Source organism: Mesitornis unicolor, unplaced genomic scaffold (genome assembly GCF_000695765.1).
Source record: "Mesitornis unicolor isolate BGI_N332 unplaced genomic scaffold, ASM69576v1 scaffold38972, whole genome shotgun sequence".
In the NCBI taxonomy this organism is placed as follows: Eukaryota; Metazoa; Chordata; class Aves; order Mesitornithiformes; family Mesitornithidae; genus Mesitornis; species Mesitornis unicolor.
The window spans coordinates 10,082-28,194 of record NW_010170582.1 but is presented as its reverse complement, the minus strand read 5'-3'; the positions used below and the strand labels follow the sequence as shown (position 1 = coordinate 28,194).

The following is an 18,113-nucleotide window of genomic DNA, read 5'->3' as shown; positions in this document are numbered from 1 at the left end:
CGGGGCCTTGGAATGGTTTATCGTAAACTTCTCTATAAAGACAAGGGAGCTCCAGCATTCTTGAAATCTGAACATCACACACAGGATCATCCACTTTATCTGGAGCAGAAAAAAGAACACACATACTTGGCCAGGACTGCCATACCAATCTTTCAAGCAAGCATACCTGAGGCAGCACAACAGAGCTCCATGTGCCAGTATTAAATTGGCAAATTTTATTCACTGTTGTTTGTATAAAAGCAAAACCACAAAGGCCACTCCTGTTTTTACAGTTTACAAAGAGGTAAATGACTTCTTGTGGTGCATTGCAGATTATGCTTTTGACTGACAACTTATTTAACTGGAATTTATGATCCCTATTTTACATTTCAGCAGTCTTTATCCATTAGATGAAGTTAACACATACTAAGGAATTTTATCTGGGCCAAACTGAAAGCAATTTAGAGGCTATTTGAATTGCGTGGCTCTCCTTAAATGAAACAATGGTATTATTGCCAGCTCTTGAATACTCTGTATATTAGTAAATCTTCTGTCTGGAAAAGAAGGTTGAATTCCCTCTCAGGTTTTAGCTAGAGCTGAGATATCTAGACCTTTTAATCTGAGCTACACTGGGTTTTTAAAAGACAGCCTTCCCTCCCACCAAAGGAATAGTTTCGGTATTGCCTCTGAAATATTTCACTGTGCAAACCAACTCTTACACAATAGCAGAGACACGGAGGAGAGAAGTTACCTAACTGGAAGCAGAACCCTGCTGCCCCAGGAGCTGTCAGATACAGGGGCAGCACCTGCATGCAGAGCTGTGTCTGAGTGACAATGAGGAACAATTCACAGTCATGCTGCAGAGCCAGAGAGTTTAGAAGAACCTGGGCTTCAGTGGTACAATGTGCCTATATGCTGTTGTCTGTCCATGGAATGGATTATACAGTCTGTGACAAACAGCAATGTTTCTCCAAAGCAGTTAATGCTCTTGATGAAGTGTGAAAAAAAGGTCAACAGCTCCCTTCCCATGGGCTTTTTTGGCTGTTCTACTTCAAGACAAAGAAAATTGAAGAGCAAGTTACTCTCACAGATACTCAGCCACAGCATCTGCATAGTATTCTTGTATGCATGCTAGTCAACATTTATAGATTTTTAAGGAATGCCTCATTTACAGGCAATTTAATTCTGCGCATTAAGTAGCGTGTTTTCTAACCTTATACTGCTAAAACTGAAATAAAGACATACAGATGAAAAACCCCTTTAGAAAAATAAGATGCCATAAAATAAAGTGGAAATTATGAAATTAATAACATACAGCTTAGATCTTCTCACAAATTCAGACAACTGAGTTACATATGTCACAGATCCGTAGCACTCACAAAAACATGACGACTGGATTTCTCGTTGTTGCCTGTACGTTCGGATGTGACCTCTGACCCTGACAACATCTCCAATCTCCAGCTTGGTTTTCTGCCTCATCATTTCTTGGAGTTTCTTCATCTGTTCAAGCACAATATGACTGCTGGGTGTGCCTGGACAACCTGTAAAAAGTAAGGGAAAGGAAATCAAGCATTAAGGCCAAGAAGACTTTCCTTTTGCATTCATGCAAACACCTAAGCATCACAGGAGTCATATTACTAAAAAAAGGGTAAAGTCCCAGGCTTCGTGTGTCCTGAGCAGCAAAACTTTTGGTGGACCAAATTAGTTTACAGTATTATATTTATCTAAATAGTTCACCTGGGAAAAGTGTAAAAGAGAGGAGATACTGATGTACCACTGAAAATGTCATAGATGGGTCGCAAAATTGAAATATTAGTTTAAAATGAGTTTTGTCAGGTTTTGATTTTGTCATGCTAAGATGGGTGAGAAGGGGAAAGAAAGATCAGCTGAACTTTTTACATAAAAGAAAGATGAGTCATCTGAGGTGGGGCCAAAGTATTCATGTGATGCGATTTGGTGTCTACACTGAGGTGAATGTAACTTGACAGAACTTCACATTTACGTAACACACCTTCGCAGACTATTTCAAGGAGTATTTAATGCAACTCTTTCAGTGAATTTAAGTTCCTCATAAAAAAATGATTTGATTGTGAGTCCCCAAAATATTTTTGGAAGGCTGTACCACAATATCACCTCTCTAAAAGTGAGAGCTGTCTTCTAGATTCCAGTTGGGATTGTTTATACCACTTGTCGTATCATTGTTAAAAGTAAGCAAGCATGAATTATCTGTCTGTATAAATGGGCTTGTTCCACAGGCATCAGAGTTTAACTTCTACATCAAGCTTTTGTTTCCTCTTTCTATGCATATGTAGCCCTAACACTGGCAGATGACACTAGTAACATTTATTTCAGTAGGATTTGATCAACTCCATAACAGGGTTGTCAGTCTACTAAATGAGCTTTCAAGATCCAAAGTAGAAAGTATTCCATACTTTAGTCTGTGAGAAATGGTGGGAGAAAAAGCAAAGAGAAAGCCAGACACAACTGAGTGCAATAATAGATTAATTTCATATGCACAATTTCTGCACAATTAGAACTTTCCCAAATTGTAAAAGACCGCTGACATCCTCCCACTTTGTTTTAAGCTACTTTCGATTCATCACTGACAGTACATGCATGAGCAGGAGGAGAATATGAATGTAAACTAAGAGGAGAAGCTGAATCCTGAAACCACTGTAATCACAAGGGTGGGGAACATACACCAGGTTGGCAGTCAATGGACTGACTTTAGAAACTGAAGCTGTGGCATGTGGGGAAAAAAAAACAAAACAACAAAATACTCACACAAAAGTTGAATTTGGTCTTTTGCAAGTTTGGTCATTTACTAGATTACATAAGACAGACACAAGCAAGAAAGTACAGTCAAGAGGAATTATTTATTTGACAAATTACCTGAGAAAGATGCTTCTGCTACCATGGGATTTTTCCAGCAGACACAATTTATAACTCCAGTACTATCATCTACTATAAAAACAATAAAAATAAAAGAGCAAGAATTACAGAGTAAGAAAGCAGGTAATGATGTTCCAAAAAGTGAAGATACATAGATATGGAGGGAGATGACTGCCAAGGATCTCTCGTTTCCAACTAGTCTGAAAGGGAAATTGGGTGCTCAACTCCTACTTACACCTCTGAAATCATCTCCACGGTTGTTTCAGTCATGGAAGTAGCTCAGCACCAGACACCATGCAAAGTAACAGGTATATTCTCAAACAAATATCAAGCACTAATTTAAACTATAAGCCTTCAGTACATATATTGGATACTAAAGGGTTATAATCTCATTGACAAGGTCAGAAGAAGAATGTGTGGAAAGCCAAAGCCAGACAAATTAAAATAGGAAAGCAGGCACAAAATGCAGAAGCATTACTGTAACAGTAAGAAAACAGCACCTCAACACTGGGGGGTACAGTCATGTGAATAGACTATGAGTGCTGCTACTTCCAGCTGCATTGATTTCCACATTAACACTGCACAAAGTCTGCTGGCCTTTCCCATACGAGAGGATGTTCCAGAGAGCAGAAAGGCAGCTCCTCCAGCCAGGAAGGACAGATGTGCCATCTATATACAGTGCATATTTGTGGTTCTGCTCTAGGCCAGGAATTCCAACTTAAAGTTATACATACTGGTGGCATGCAAGCCACTTCCGTTGCCAAAAAAGCTTAACGCCTTCTCCTGAGCACAGGAGCTGTTTAGCTCTTCCTGTTTTGCTAGTACCTAATCAAAATAAGTTTTGGGACTTCTGCCCCAGGCACTGCATTGTCAAGTACAGTAGAACAAGACAAAACCCAAAGAACACTAAAAAACTCTCAGAAGAATCAATTGCTCTGCAGATCAAGAGACTGTATAGAGATGGCACATCCAACAAACACTCCCTAAATAAAAAGGCACTAAATGTATGTCAGGTCACAGCAAGGACCACATTTCATGTCCAGCTAACACTCCAAGTGCCTTGCTCCTTGAATGTAGCCATCTCCAAGACTGAGCTTCCACTCTTCACCAATTGGAATGTGCAATTATCTTCTGCTCCTTAAACCAGAGCCATGACTACAAAAGTAACAGCAGTGTTTACCAGGAAGGTACTGATTGGTACCTGCAGTCATTTCCTCTGGGAACCATCGAATCAAAGCAAAATACCTTTGCATTGTCTCACATGTTTTGAAAAAAATCTCCCTATTTGGGGGGGTTCAATTTCAAATCATTGTCTTGCCTTCCTGTTTTCCAGTGGCTTAGCTGCATATTCATAACAAACATACAGCATTTATTAGACGCAGGCAATTCCAAATTCCATCAGAAAAGTATGCTCGTCTCATTGCTATCCCCATTTTCAATCTGCTCTGTCTGCAGCTATTTCACCAGCTTCAGTTTTGTACCAGAGCATAGACGATGATCTGGCTGGCAGGATTTCCTCTCCTTGGTACAGACAAAAAGCAACTACTTCAGTAGGAGTGAGAGCCCACACATATCACGCCAAGCCATTAATGCAGGCCAGCAACAGCAATAAGAAAGAGAGCAGATGACATTTCACTGTTACATTACTGCAGCTTCTAGATGTTCCAGCTTGCAACCGGCTCTGTTGCACCAACTGTGACAGATATGCTTCCTAGGAAGGAAACAACACAAACGAGACTGAAGGATTAGGAGGCCAGGCTCCTCTCCTCAATGTAACAGCTGAAAATGGGGTCCTGGAAAGACACACGTGTTCTTGACCACACAGGGAACCTAGTAGCAGAGCAGTGTTCAGAAACAAAAGTTCTCCCAGTTCACAAATAAAAGCTTTGAGCAAAAAGGCTAACAACTCCTGAACCAAAGATGAATGAAAACTCTTGCAATTCTATTCTAATCAGACAGGAGAATGTGAATCTATTTTAAATGCCCTCAAGGGGTCTACAAGCCTTTGAAGACTTCCTGTGCTCCCTGTGCCACCCTTCATCTCCTTGGGTTTAAACTTCTGTTTGTTTGGGTTTTTTGTGGGTTTGGTTTTTTTTTTTCCTGTTTTGTTTGGTTTATTTGGGTTTGGGGATATTTTTGACTCATATATTAACTATTTGAGAGGTAGCACTCTCAAAGCTACCTGGTAAATGAGATAACTGTGATCATTCTAATTTCTTTGTAGCAAAAAGGGTATGGTTTTTGTAGGGCCTGCCTACACGAGCCAACTGAGATCTCAGTGAGATTTTGTTTGTTTGTTTGTTTTAAGGCAAGTGCCTTTCAGCCTTTCAAAATAGTTCTGGAGTACAAGGAAGGAACACCACATCTGATATTGTTTGGTTTTGTTAAAAGGGAAAGGGAAAAAAAAAATGTCAGAAGGGTGCATTAACTAAACTCCTGGAATGATAGAATGGTTTGTGTTGGAAGGGACCTTAAAGCTCATCCAGTCCAACCCCTGCCATGGGCAGGGACACCTCTCACCAGACCAGGCTGCTCAAAGCCTTGTCCAACCTGACCTTGAACACTTCTACGGAGGGGGTATCCACAACTTCCCTGGGCAACCTGTGCCAGTGTCTCACCACCCTCACAATTTCTTCCTCATGTCCAATCTAAATCCACCTCCTTCCAGTTTAAAGCCATTACTCCTTGTCCTATCACTACATGCCCTTGTAAAAAATTAAAACATCAACTACACTTTAATTGGATATCCTTCTCCTAATTGTTCATAATAATAGCAATAAACAATTAAATCAAAATGTCAAAATCAAGTTTTGCACAGCATATTTCTTTTTAGCCAGGAAAGAGTCAATTCACTCTCTTTTACAGTTCTTTCTTTGTCACCAGTTCTGGCTGTATGGTTTTCAGCACGGAGAAGACCCAAAATTTTGTTAAAATCAGTGGTGTGTATTCTGAAGTAGACGGATAGGGAATGGAGGAAGAGATAGTGGCAGTGACACAAAGACATTTCAGTTCTCTATCAGAGAAAAAGTACAAAGGGGGAATTGCTTTCTAAGTCACTTTTAAGCAGATGGAAAGTGAGCAAGTACTGAGCAGTGCGTGGCACTCAAACTGATGCAATGCCTGCTCTGTGACTCATCATCCAGAGTCTGTTGAACTGAGAGATGCAAGAAGTTACAAGCAGGAAACTGTTTAAGAAGTTACGATTTTATGCTGCCAGAGTCAGCCTGCCTGAAAGGGAGGGCAGGCTGGGGAGGGGCACCCTGGCAGGTAGCCTGAAAGCTCAAACCAGGAACCGCTGGAACAAAGAGCAGAGTTGATGTGAGAGGAGAGCAGGAAGCCAGGCTCAGTGAGAGCTGTACTTAAAGGGCGGCTGTCTAACACTAAGGCCTTCCACTACTCTGCAGTTTCTTTTTATTTCAGTTCCTCCATTTTCTGCCTCGATCAAGCTAACAAGTTTACATCTGAACTAATGCTGACAGTAACATGGGAAACCCTTGCCCACAGAATTGCTTTTGCCTTGGTCATTCTGATTTTGTCTTCCTCTGTTCTCATGAAGTGATAACTGTATTTGCATACTAGTGCAATAAAAGAATAACAGCTGACATTCAATTGATGTTTCAACACTTCATTGCATCATCAATTACGTCTCTGCCTCTTAACTTAGCTGCTTGTTCAGCCTGTGCTGCTTCAAGTGCCAGAGAAACTTGTACTTCAAAATATTTACTGTGAACTTATTTAGCATAATGGCAGGATAATAATGAACATCCAGAAATTAGACTAAAAAAACAACTAGAAAATATCCACTCTCTGAAACTTGCAGGGACATTCCTATACAGCACAGAGTCAACTCTAAGCAGCTGTACCCAGTGCAGGGTATACTATATACACTAGCAGGTAATGCTACTCTGCAGCAGTCTGGTGCAACTGCAGGTGTTGTGGGACCCCGTTAAGCTGAATACTCTATCTGCACAGTACTCCTGCAAATCAGGGAACTGCTGCTGCCTCGATTGTAAAAGTGAGGGAATTGGGTAAGAAGAGGGGCTCCATGACTTACCTCCATCAGGTGGAAACCCACGGCAGAGGAAGACAACCGGACATGAGTCCTTCAAGTGCTTCAACAGAATCTATACATTTAGCTTCCCCTTCCTAATGTGAGATGACCTCCCCCATCTTTTGGGACTTGCCATGTCATCACTACCCCACTCTGCTTTTTCTCCAGATGAAAAAGACAGCTGAACAAAATGACAGACTTTTCCATGTTAATAAAATAGTCTGAATATTGGGTAAAGCAATACGAAGGAGACAGCTCCCAGTTGGTGTTGGCAAGGACTGGCACTACGATGCTTGAGTTAGATTGCTAAGGCTCTTACACATCTAAACATAAACAAGCTCCTGACTGCTATTAAAAATTGGCTCCAAGATATGACAAAAACATGCAAAAAGTCAGAAGGGATTTCTAAGTTTCAGGAAAGCAAGAAGTGACTTCCCATTTGCAGGCACTGTTAAATCTGTTCATATATGAGAGGAAGATGATGGAATCCAGCGGCAAAGCAATAACCAAAATTAATATTTGCTAGATGACCCCAGATGAATCATTTACTCTGCTTTAACTATTTGTTTCTCTACTTTTATGGAGATAAACAGTAGCTTCCCTACGTTTGCCAAGTCATCTGATGATGCAGATACACATTATATTAGGGTAAGAGCACAGTTGTTTCAAGAACAATGATCAAATAAGGCAACCTTTAAGGTCTAATGGTAACTAAGATTAGAAGGCTGATAAGTGCAAGAAGAAAGAAACTTTTCTTACCTCCATAATTATAAAAGGCTTCTCGCTCCTTCGTTTGAACCACTATCCCGACAACATCCACCTGTCTTACTGGATGTCCATTATAAAAGAATATACCTAGACACAGAACATTCTTGGTAAGTGTAAATATGTATTTCTCGCAAAATTCTAGTTGTGACTCTAGTCACATTTGTCAGTAAAAACCATACTTTTTTACATATTTATTTCAAAATATATCTTAAATTAAAATCCTCTGGAATAGTGAGGACTGGGAACACCAGAAGAAAGAATTATCAGCTTTACTTAGGATACCAAAGTCTGCTTTTGTATAATGTCAGAACATTATTAACCTCTTGTTTTCTTGCATATTTGGATCTGTAAAACAGTTTCTTTGCTGCAGCAATTAGGATTTGGGGCTTTTTATTTGTTTCGTTGTTTCATTTTGGTTTGGTTTTGGTTGGGGTTTTTTGTTGGTTTTGGGTTGGTTTTTTTTTACAGCTTCATCAGGCTTCAGAATAAATAACAGAACACAATGGAAGCAGTTTCAGCTTCTCACAATGCAGCTGTTACTGATTAAGGCAGAGCCTCCAATAGGAAAACCAACATAATTCCATCTTTCATTTCTAAAAGAACAGGAGCCATTGGGGGCAGGGGAGAGAAACAACCCTCTTAGATTGCAGAGTACACTATGCAGTCATTGTGGATAGCATCCTGAACTGCAGTTTCTGAAATAACACATTCTGAAAACATCTCTTCCTTCAAAGCTATTTTTGTGCATCTATAAAGATGGCTTGAATAAAAAAAACAACTTGTAAAAATATGTCCAGGAAACAGTGGGGAATCAGAGCTCAGTGGACTTTGACAACACTGAGGTTGCTACAGGCTGTAATCCCTTTGAAGAGAGTAACAATTGTTGTTAACAAACACTGATATAAACATTATTCACTGCAGCTTCAGGAGCAGGAGGATATCCTCCACTACCACAAGGATAATAAGGTAAATAAGCTCCAGATATATCCTGGGCTGGCTAATTTTCAGTCAATGTGTTTTCTTCGGTTTTCGAATACTGCTGCTTTACTGAACTATGCCATCTGGGATGTTCAATAACTGTCTTCTAAAAACTAGATAACTCAAGAGACTCAGAAGGGAACATTTGGCTCCAAACACTGTGGCAAATCTTATTCTTGTAAAGGAAGAGAGAAACACTGCAGCAAGGGAGTCAGAAAAATGTTCTGTATTAAAAAAACAAAAAACCAAAACCAAAACCCAAAAATAACTTGTCCTACATAGCTGGCAGCCTTAAATGAGCCTGGAATTAACTTTCTCCACGTAAGAAAGACAAAAAAACGCCAAAGTTTCAGAAGAAATCATAGATGATCAGTCAAGCAGCTCATAAATGGAAGTTTTGCTCACAAAAATCCACTGCAATGTTTTGAAGATCCATCTATCGCTGTCATCTTAGAGCTGGCTACACTAATGGCGCAGTCACTGGTCAGGTCTGGCCACTTTTCTCTCCTCCCATTTACCAGGACACCAATCAACACTGCTATCGAAACCCTCCATAGACGTGCTCCTGGTGTATGTAATTATTCCCTAAGCCTTACAAAATCTCTATGAAACAAGGTCTGAGTCAGTTTCAGGACAATCTGTGAAGCAGAGCCTCCAAGCTCTTGACTGTGCAAACAAGCAACATGTTATTATGCTCATTTCACAGTTAGTAAGCTGAGTTTTGACAAATCAGAGACCAGATAAAACTGGTTTTCTCCATCCCCATAAACTCACATAGAACTCCACCCTTACTCTCGGAGAAACTTCTTGAATTCATTTGAAAGATGAAATTATATATACACTATTAAAAGGTGTTTAACTTGATGACTTCAAGGTGTAAATTGTTTCTCCTGCCAGTTAATTTGTTCAAACTGTGTTCCTATTAGTAGCAATAAACATATACTAAACATTTGAAGCTATGTGCAAGCACATTTAGTCCAGCTCCTCCTAACTCAGTAAATAACACAAATTAAAATGCTGTTACCACAACAGGAAGCCACAGCAGTGATGTAGGGGGCTATAGATACAGAGCTGTCTACGGCAAGTTCTGGTCATATCTTTACCAGCATTACTGAGCACTGAGCTGTTTGCCACTGCTTTAATTATTATTACCTCTTTTTATGCTATTTGTAGCTTCCCTCACTTGTTGATAAGCTGTCACAATGCAGTGGTGTATGACAGCCCTGAGAACAGCTCATTTCCATGATGTGATTATGTGTTACAACTGAGTTTGACACCCACTTTCATTTCAAGGCCTCTAAGACAACACAATTGCTGTTTTTATCTGGGAGGTTTTCCAGCCTTCTCGACACCATTTATAGCAGGCAAGTAATTGGCCAGGTTTACCCCTTTCCTCTGTTGTTTTAAGGGATTAGTCATTGTGGCATCAAATACTAATACTTAAAAATGGAAAGAAAAAAAAACTTGATTAGGTCATTCAGTCCATTTTCTCAGGGCCAAGGTAAGACCGTTCCGTACAGTAAATTCCTGGCAATCTGTGGAGTCAGGATATAAACAATCACAGTGAAGGGCATTCCACCTTTTTCCTGGGAAGTTTGCTCCATAGTTTAGCAGATGTCATTCGAAGAGTTTTTCCTGACATTCAGCCTGTGTTTCTTTCTATATCTCCTAGTTACAATTTCTTGTTTTGCACTCATTCATACTTAATTACCATTGCTTAATGACTGATTTATAGCCAATCATATACTTAGCTTCAGCTGGTCTTTAACAAATCCAGTAGAGGCAGGAAACATTGACAGCAAACACCTACCTTCTTCCTTCCCCAAAAGATATTTTTTAGTGTTTCCATTGTGCTATCATTTGTTGCCAATGAATAAGACATGCTGAAAGAGGTCTGGTTGGGTATATACACAGAACCAGGAGAATGAACAAAATTCAGGATGTCTGTTCTATGAAATTTCATTTTACTCTTTAAAGTTTGGTTTAGAAAATGATAGAGGACTGCAAGCAAGCTTAGTCGAGCAAAACAACAGATGCACAGGAAGGGGAGAAAGCTCACATGCACTAATTTTAAAGGCTGATATCTTGACATAACGGATACCACTTCCCTAGGATCATCTTAGAAAAAAGTAATAACAAAACAGAAAAAGTTCCTGAAGCAAAAGGCAACTCAAGTAAAAGAACAGGAAGGGAAGTGAGATGGGAAATTCAGGTAATTTAGAGATGAAAAACGAGAGCAGGATTGTACTTTCTAGGACTGTTCTGCTCTTGTGAAATATATTTGTTGATGTTTATAAGTTTAATTCTTCTGAGTATATTTTTGCATGTGTGTGTGTGTACTAATGTCCAAATCCAAATTATAGTACTGTTTTAGTGACATTGAATTGCTTTGTATTTTGTTTAAAAACAATTAAAACGTTTCTAACTGAAGGAACAGTTTTTACAAGATGCATTTGCTACACCAGTACTATTATAAGACTGCACACTTTAAAAAGGTGTCTAAATACTACTCTCTCTAGTACAAACATGAGCAACAGACTGTAGCCTAATTATTGCAATGGCTTTAAGACCAAAGTCTTCCATCATGTTAAATAACAAAAAGGTACATATTTTTGCAGTTTGTGAAGTCACAACATACATCAAAATGGCTGCAAGAGCCAAAAAAGCCCAAACACACCAGTCCTTTATTTCTGCAAGAATAGCACTTCTGATATCCTTGCTCTTGAAGAAAAATAAGAATAACAAAATCTACAAGGCAGAGCATATTTAAAGAGCCAAACAGATGTACCTTGTCTCTGTGGAGAAAAAAAACCAAACAACAACAACAAAAACCCAAAACCAACACAACACAAAAACCAAACCAAAACCACACACACTGCTTAGGGTTTACTGCTTTTCCTCATTAATTTTAGGTTCATTGGTTTCCTCCCTGATAATCTTGCACCTTGTTAATCTTCAATTTGAAGCAGTGAACCCTTCTACAGCAGAAAACATGCTGCAGTCTATTTAAAGTCTTTGTAGTAAAAACAGAAATTCAAGGTCAGACCCACACTGCTTTAGACAATCCACACATGTGAGTGATATTGGCTGAAGACCAGCAGGAAACAGACTACAAAGCATACAGTGTCCAACAATGGTTAGGATATAAAAGGTGTGGTATAAGATTCAGTACTTATGCCAGAATTTATAATAATGTTGTTCAAACGAATGTGGAATGTCACCTAGCTATCATATCTAGAAATCAAGCAGACAAAACCTCACAACATGTATTTGTTTTAAAATATATTAGTATCCAAAGGAAAAAACCAAAACACATACACCCAGCAATGTCATCAACTGACAACATTCTGCAACAGAGAGGTGAGGCATAAAATCTCTCTCAAATGTTGTATGGACAGTGGAAAGGTAAAACACATATGGCCAGAAAGGACCAACATGTTTAGAATTAACTTTATCAGAATATAACAAGCACTACCACACAGAGGAAACACAGTATTACCTTAATGTAAGAGGTGCACGTATATATGAGAAGAAAAGCAATTAGAATGAACATATTTTACTTTTCGCACATTTCACACACAACCTGTTGTTCTTAGAACCGTTAAAGACACCAATGCCACTTAGCTTAGGGGCATGGAAAATCACTTTGGTGGTGTTCATGAAACACTCTACAATTCCTCGATAAAGAGCACAACATAAATTATAATTCTGTCTGCATCATAATCAGCACAATTAAGTACATGCCTGGCACTTGTTTAGATTCTCTCATTTCTTTTATATCTTTAATATAGAGTCTTGCAAATGCAGAAAATAAAGGATCCAGTCCCCAGTGCAAAGAAGGTGTCTCCTCTTCATATTTCTTGGACTCGGACTGCATTCAAAACCTGTGAACAGAGAAGAATTTGACATTACTTTCTACACAGCTGTTTGCATAAGTTCCAACTGAATGAAGAAATAGTTTGTGATTTTCCACTCAATAACACAGCAGAGCTGATGAAGAGACACAGGAACTTATCTAATGCAATGTTACCTTTGTATCACCACAAGAAATATTCAAAATATCAATTCTGATGATTTACTCAAAGTACTGGGACTCAACAGCAACAACATTTTGCCCATCTCCTTCACATGAAATAAGGTTTCAGAGATTTCTCTACGGACCTGTAAATGGAGAACCAAATGCAACGCTTCTTTTAAAAAGCAGGATTGTAGGATACCAATTGGTTACTTTCTGTGCACTTGATTATTTTTCCCCTTGCATAAGATATACCCCTCGTTGATCATCCTGTGCTTTATCGTGGTGGTGGGGAGGCTCATTTTATATAAAACAAAAGCAACCAGACCTTATTTATTTTGGGCATACAGTCTGCAGTAACTTTGTAACTGTTACTTTCTCCTTTCACTTCTTCAGATTTCCCTGTTTGATGCCTGCTATCTTCTGCCATTTACCAAAGCCAATTCTCTGCTTATCACAGAGTTGATATCAAAAAACCCAGCACTCAATTCAGGAAGGATCATTGTAGAGATGCTGAAGCTGAACATATATATATTTATTTTTTTTTACTTCTCCCGTCTGTATAGCTAAATTGTTCCCATAAAGCTTTCCAGGTCACCCACAAATGGGTGTCAGCCACTTAAAGTTGTAAGGCAAAGGCATAAGTGGACTGATTCTGAATAGCATGTAACAGGTGGATTCTACGTGATTTCTGTTTTCACACTTAAATGCTAATTTGGGGGAGAAAACAGAAGGTAGCACAACATGCTAGAGCGTTGCTGACACCTACTCTACACTGTGAAAAGAACTGCACATGACAATTATATTCATTCCCTTTAAAAAAAAAAAGGAAAGAAAAGAAAAAAGGTGATACTTTGACCTTCCTTAGACTGGTTATTAGTTTTGTGAGACATAGAAAGCATTTGATTTAGTCAGTTCCATCAGTCACTTCACCTTCTAGTAACAAACTAAACAGTTTTGTTTAATAATGCAAAGCTGCTGTTCCTCCATATGGCAGTTCTCTGGTTGCTTGCTATAGTCCATGTCAAATTTAGACCATAAACTTCTCCAAGCAAACACATGGTTTGAACTTGTATTTTACTTAGCATGCTCATTCTTATAACAAAATTAGTCTTCCCTACCTCTCTCTTTTTGCTTGCAGCCTCCAGTACAAAGTTGCAAGCATTGTCCCTATGCTACTGTGCTTTTATGTCTTCTATTAAAAAAGGTGGGAGGTGGTAGAAAAAGAAAAAAAAAATTAGCCCAACTAAAGATCATGGCAAATGAGAAGAGTTCACACATCAACTGATAAACATACACACTAGGGTCAATCAAGGTTAACACAAAGTGAAGCACTGCTGGTCAGTGTCATCCTGCCTCCCACCCACAAACAGAAACTTTTAAGATATAATGTTGTCCTTAATGGTACTGCAGTCCCCCAGCTATTCACTGTGAGTGGCACTTCACCCGGACAGGAAACATGGATACAGTCACAGTCTTGTTTTCCAAGATCATCTCTTATACAAAGTAAAAGCCCTTGCTGCATCGTGCCCCTTGACTTCCTCTGCATGGTTACAAAGTCTGTCACAACTCAGCACCTGTTATTTCTCCCAGACAGACAGTGCTGACTGAGCTAACAACCCAAAGAGCGAGAATCAGATAAGAAGTCTGGCTAACTCTTTGTATTTTGTGTGAACAACCGCTCATTGGAGTAAAATGCAGAAGTCACCCCTGCACATGTGTACATCTGAGGGGAAATCAACGAAGCAGCACCACTGGAGATTAAAAATATCTGCATTTTGACATCTTAGTAAACAGTTGTAGAGTTTGAATGTTAACAGATTTGTACCCAGATGTTAACAGATCACTCACCAGAAGTCCAAACAACACTTAAATGAAGCATCTCCCCAAACCTTTTACTGCTTCCCTGTCCTGAAGGAGGCTTGCTGCAGCAAAACCTCTGTCCCTCTATCTCAGAAACTACTGGGAGTTAAATCTCAAATTCTGGAGCTTCCCTCTAGCTCCCAGGCCTTGTTACAGCTCTTCACTGGCGACATTTACACCCATCACATGTATCTTCATGTACACAACCACCCTGCTTCCTCCAAGTCTCCTACAGAGGCACCAAGTTTAATCTTACAGATCTGGCAAAGATTCTTCGCTAAAAAGTAAATCGCACCTCCAGCACCACAAAGGCATCACAAGATGTCTTCAAGTCCAGAGGACAAATATGCTGAAGTTGTGACTTACAGACACTCCATCCACAGCAGACTGGGACAGTGAAACCATGCTCCAGCCACTCACTCGCAGGGCAGTCTCCCCTTGCCTGTTCATGGTCCCAACAGCCCTCCCAACCTCTGCCACCACCCAAAAACAATCTCATTTTCTTTCTTCCCTCCCAAGTGGCCACTTGGTAGCTACAATTGGACAGTGACCTATTTAAAGCCAAAAGCTTGTGGTCTGCTGAGGGGGGAAGAGATTTATTGCCTCTTGTACTGCCTGCCACCACACACTCCTATTACAAGTCCATTCTTGTGGTGTTAACAGCTCGTATAGCAAAGGGAGATGTTAAGTCAGAGAAGCAACCCTTTCCAAAGTATCTATTTTTCAGTTAGTTTCCAAGCTTGTTTCAGGCACTTTTGGTGAAAAGCGATGATAAGGCTTAGCAATACAAGCACATTGATAGTACTAGAAAACATAATTCTTACAAGGCAGATCTTCCAACCAATTTCTCTTTTGCTAGATAACTTTTTCGTAAGTTGGCACAGGAAGCCTCTCCATCCCAGGCAGAGTATCCTCGGGTCAATTAATTAGTGAGCCATCCTGGCAAAAGTGGAACTTTCCATTAAGCTGGAAGTGTTTTCAGCTCTTAACTGGTACCATTGGTGACATGCTATCAGCCAGAAGATAACAGCTGCCCTGTACAATGAAGAGCCAAGTGGCAAATAGCTGGCATTGTGGAGAGGCACAGCATTATCATCAATGAGAACACACATAGCTAACAATAGACAATTCTGAGCAGCTACTGTGTGTACAAATGTTTAAGAATTAAACTGACTTTGGGTAAAAGACGATGATAAGGCTTAGCAATACAAACAATAGAGCCCTAGCAAAAGGTCATCCCTTTCTGCATTTTGTTTTAAATGTAGTGGAATGACTTTATGTTTGCTGCAGTGCAAGGAATTCAATCCCGCTACAGAGAGGCATCTGGTCCACAAGTTTATTAGATATGTTATCTGTATTGTATTTTTACCTCTCTATAAATAACCCAAAGATAGGCTATAAAGGCATAATCAAAAACAAAAAAGGAATTAAGTTTTGCTATTTGGACTGCTTCTTGGGAAAACAGTTCTGTTTCAAAGGAAAAAATCTCAAGTTTACACAGTAGTTATCTAAATAGAAATAAACAAAAAGCCTCAGCTTGAGATTATTCTAGACACGAGCATATTAAAATAAGGCTCTCTACTGCTACTGATGTTAGCTCTCCTAACTGAGGTGAGAATTAAACCAAGCCCATAGTCCCCAGAGTTACCTTGTGAGCTCAGCAAGGTATGATCCTAAAAGGGAAGGAAGGGAAACCAAGCATAATTGGCAGCCTTCCCAACAATGCCACAACCCAAAACCAAGCCTATTTTCTTTCTTCCCTCCCAAGCAGCCTACTTAGTAGCCTTATTAGAATAGCTCCCCATTTAACACCCAAGTGATTTGTTCAACAGAACCAGCCCTGGCCAATAAATTTATTGGCTCCTAGTCTTATGTTTACCATGTACCTTTTTAGAAAAATGCTCAATGATTAAGAATTGGTCTTCAGATCCTAGTGAAATGGAAACCTCAAAGAAGAGTATTTGTTTTAAGGATTCTTGTCTTTTCTCCAGATGTGATCAACAGCTAAAGCTCTTGGAGAAAACGGCCTTAGTTTGAGATGAATTGTTTGGAGGCATTGAACAGGTATCTGTCCAGCAGCTGTCTGCAACTGCTGGCAGAGCACTGCAAAGATTCCTCCTCAGGTTAGCTGTGAATCAGCAGCAGAGACTATTTACCCATTAGTACAGGCATCTTAAGCATCCTACCTGCCTTCTCCAAAGATTGCCATTACCATACCAGCACTGATGATTTACACAGGAAGCAGCTCCTGAGCTGCTAAGAGTTGCCAAACCAGTGCACTAAAAAAACCTTGAAGTCACCATTGGTTTACTTGAATAAATCAGGCTACAAACTGTGGCTGTTAAAGAATTGCTTCATGGATCAGCCATCCCTGCCACAGAGAAAGCAACTTGTGGAAAGTGGAACAAAGCCAACAGCTGGGTTTTATAACAGCCTCTGTCCTCTGAATTGAACTCATCTGTGTTTGAGTCAACACCCTATGTGATAAATGAGTATCATTCAATCCATCAGGATCAGCAGAGGCAATTCCAGCACGATACAGTTAAAAGACACCATATTTCAATAAATGTTTTTGATTACTCAAAGCCACATACAGCATTTTAAATGAAAAACAATCAAACCCAATACAACTGTATGATACAACTGTATCATAGTAAGCTGGAAAGCAAAGCCTTTGGTTACAGATAATATGGAGTAGATTCTTAAAATGAAACTCACCCATGTATTTTTAAAAATACGTAATTACAAAAAAGTTTTCAGCACCAGTAACGAGATGAAAACTATTGCCGAGACCAAAATACATCAGTGAAAGGGAAAAAAGGCTCCTGAAAAAGGTGTATGTTGACACCAAACGTACAGCTGTTAGAAAGCTATCAAGCAATAAGATAAGGTCAGTTTGGATCCACTCCCTACCTGGTGATTCTATTACAAAAATCAATGTAGGGTAAGCACTTTCAGTCTTTCTTAATAAATTACTGTCAACTACTGCTCATGTGAAGTCCTGTAAGTTTAGATGCTAAATGCTGCAACAAGTGTCAGTAAGGGCACTACATGTCCTGTAGGTCTTATATACAGGGTAAGTACAGTTCCAACTTCTAAAATATTGTTTTGAAACAAAATTAAGAGAGCTAGAACTCCTCTGAACTTCTAGAAGTTTAGCAGTTCCTGAAATGCGAACATCTCTCTAAGCTCCTGAGGTAATACATTTACCAAAAAGAAATAATGACAGAATTTTTCTTAAAGATAGTGCTTGAAATTTTAAACATTATGTGTCTTGTAATTACGTAAGATTATATTACAATACACTTCCCCCGACAAGAGAAGATGGTGGGAGACAAAAAACCCATCAACAGAAACTTTAGTCAGTTGGGAGCCTATCAGCAACATAGAAAGGTATTGCCCACAACACCTATAATAAACAGGATGCATATAGGTGCAAAAAAGCACCTTATTTTATCGATAAGCTGAAACCAATACTGTGTAGTAGTTTTCCATTGGAGTTAATATCTCCATGTGGTAACCTGCAATGTATTTCCCCTCTCTGTTTTTTCCAGACAGAGCAGCTCC

General features: G+C 39.4%; 1 protein-coding gene across 1 annotated transcript in view; it reads right to left on the bottom strand.

Annotated features, from left to right (window-relative positions):
- Positions 1-12,545, bottom strand: part of OBFC1 (oligonucleotide/oligosaccharide-binding fold containing 1) — a 25,382-nt gene extending 12,837 nt beyond the window's left edge. Inside the window, exons 1-5 of the mRNA XM_010179736.1 lie at positions 12,413-12,545; positions 7,682-7,777; positions 2,872-2,943; positions 1,359-1,520; positions 1-99 (exon numbers count right to left, since the gene is read on the bottom strand). The exon at positions 1-99 is cut by the window's left edge and continues 37 nt beyond it. Coding sequence (XP_010178038.1) covers positions 1-99; positions 1,359-1,520; positions 2,872-2,943; positions 7,682-7,777; positions 12,413-12,545 — 562 coding nt within the window. The remainder of the gene's footprint in view (positions 100-1,358; positions 1,521-2,871; positions 2,944-7,681; positions 7,778-12,412) is intronic.
- Positions 12,546-18,113: the final 5,568 nt, after the last annotated feature.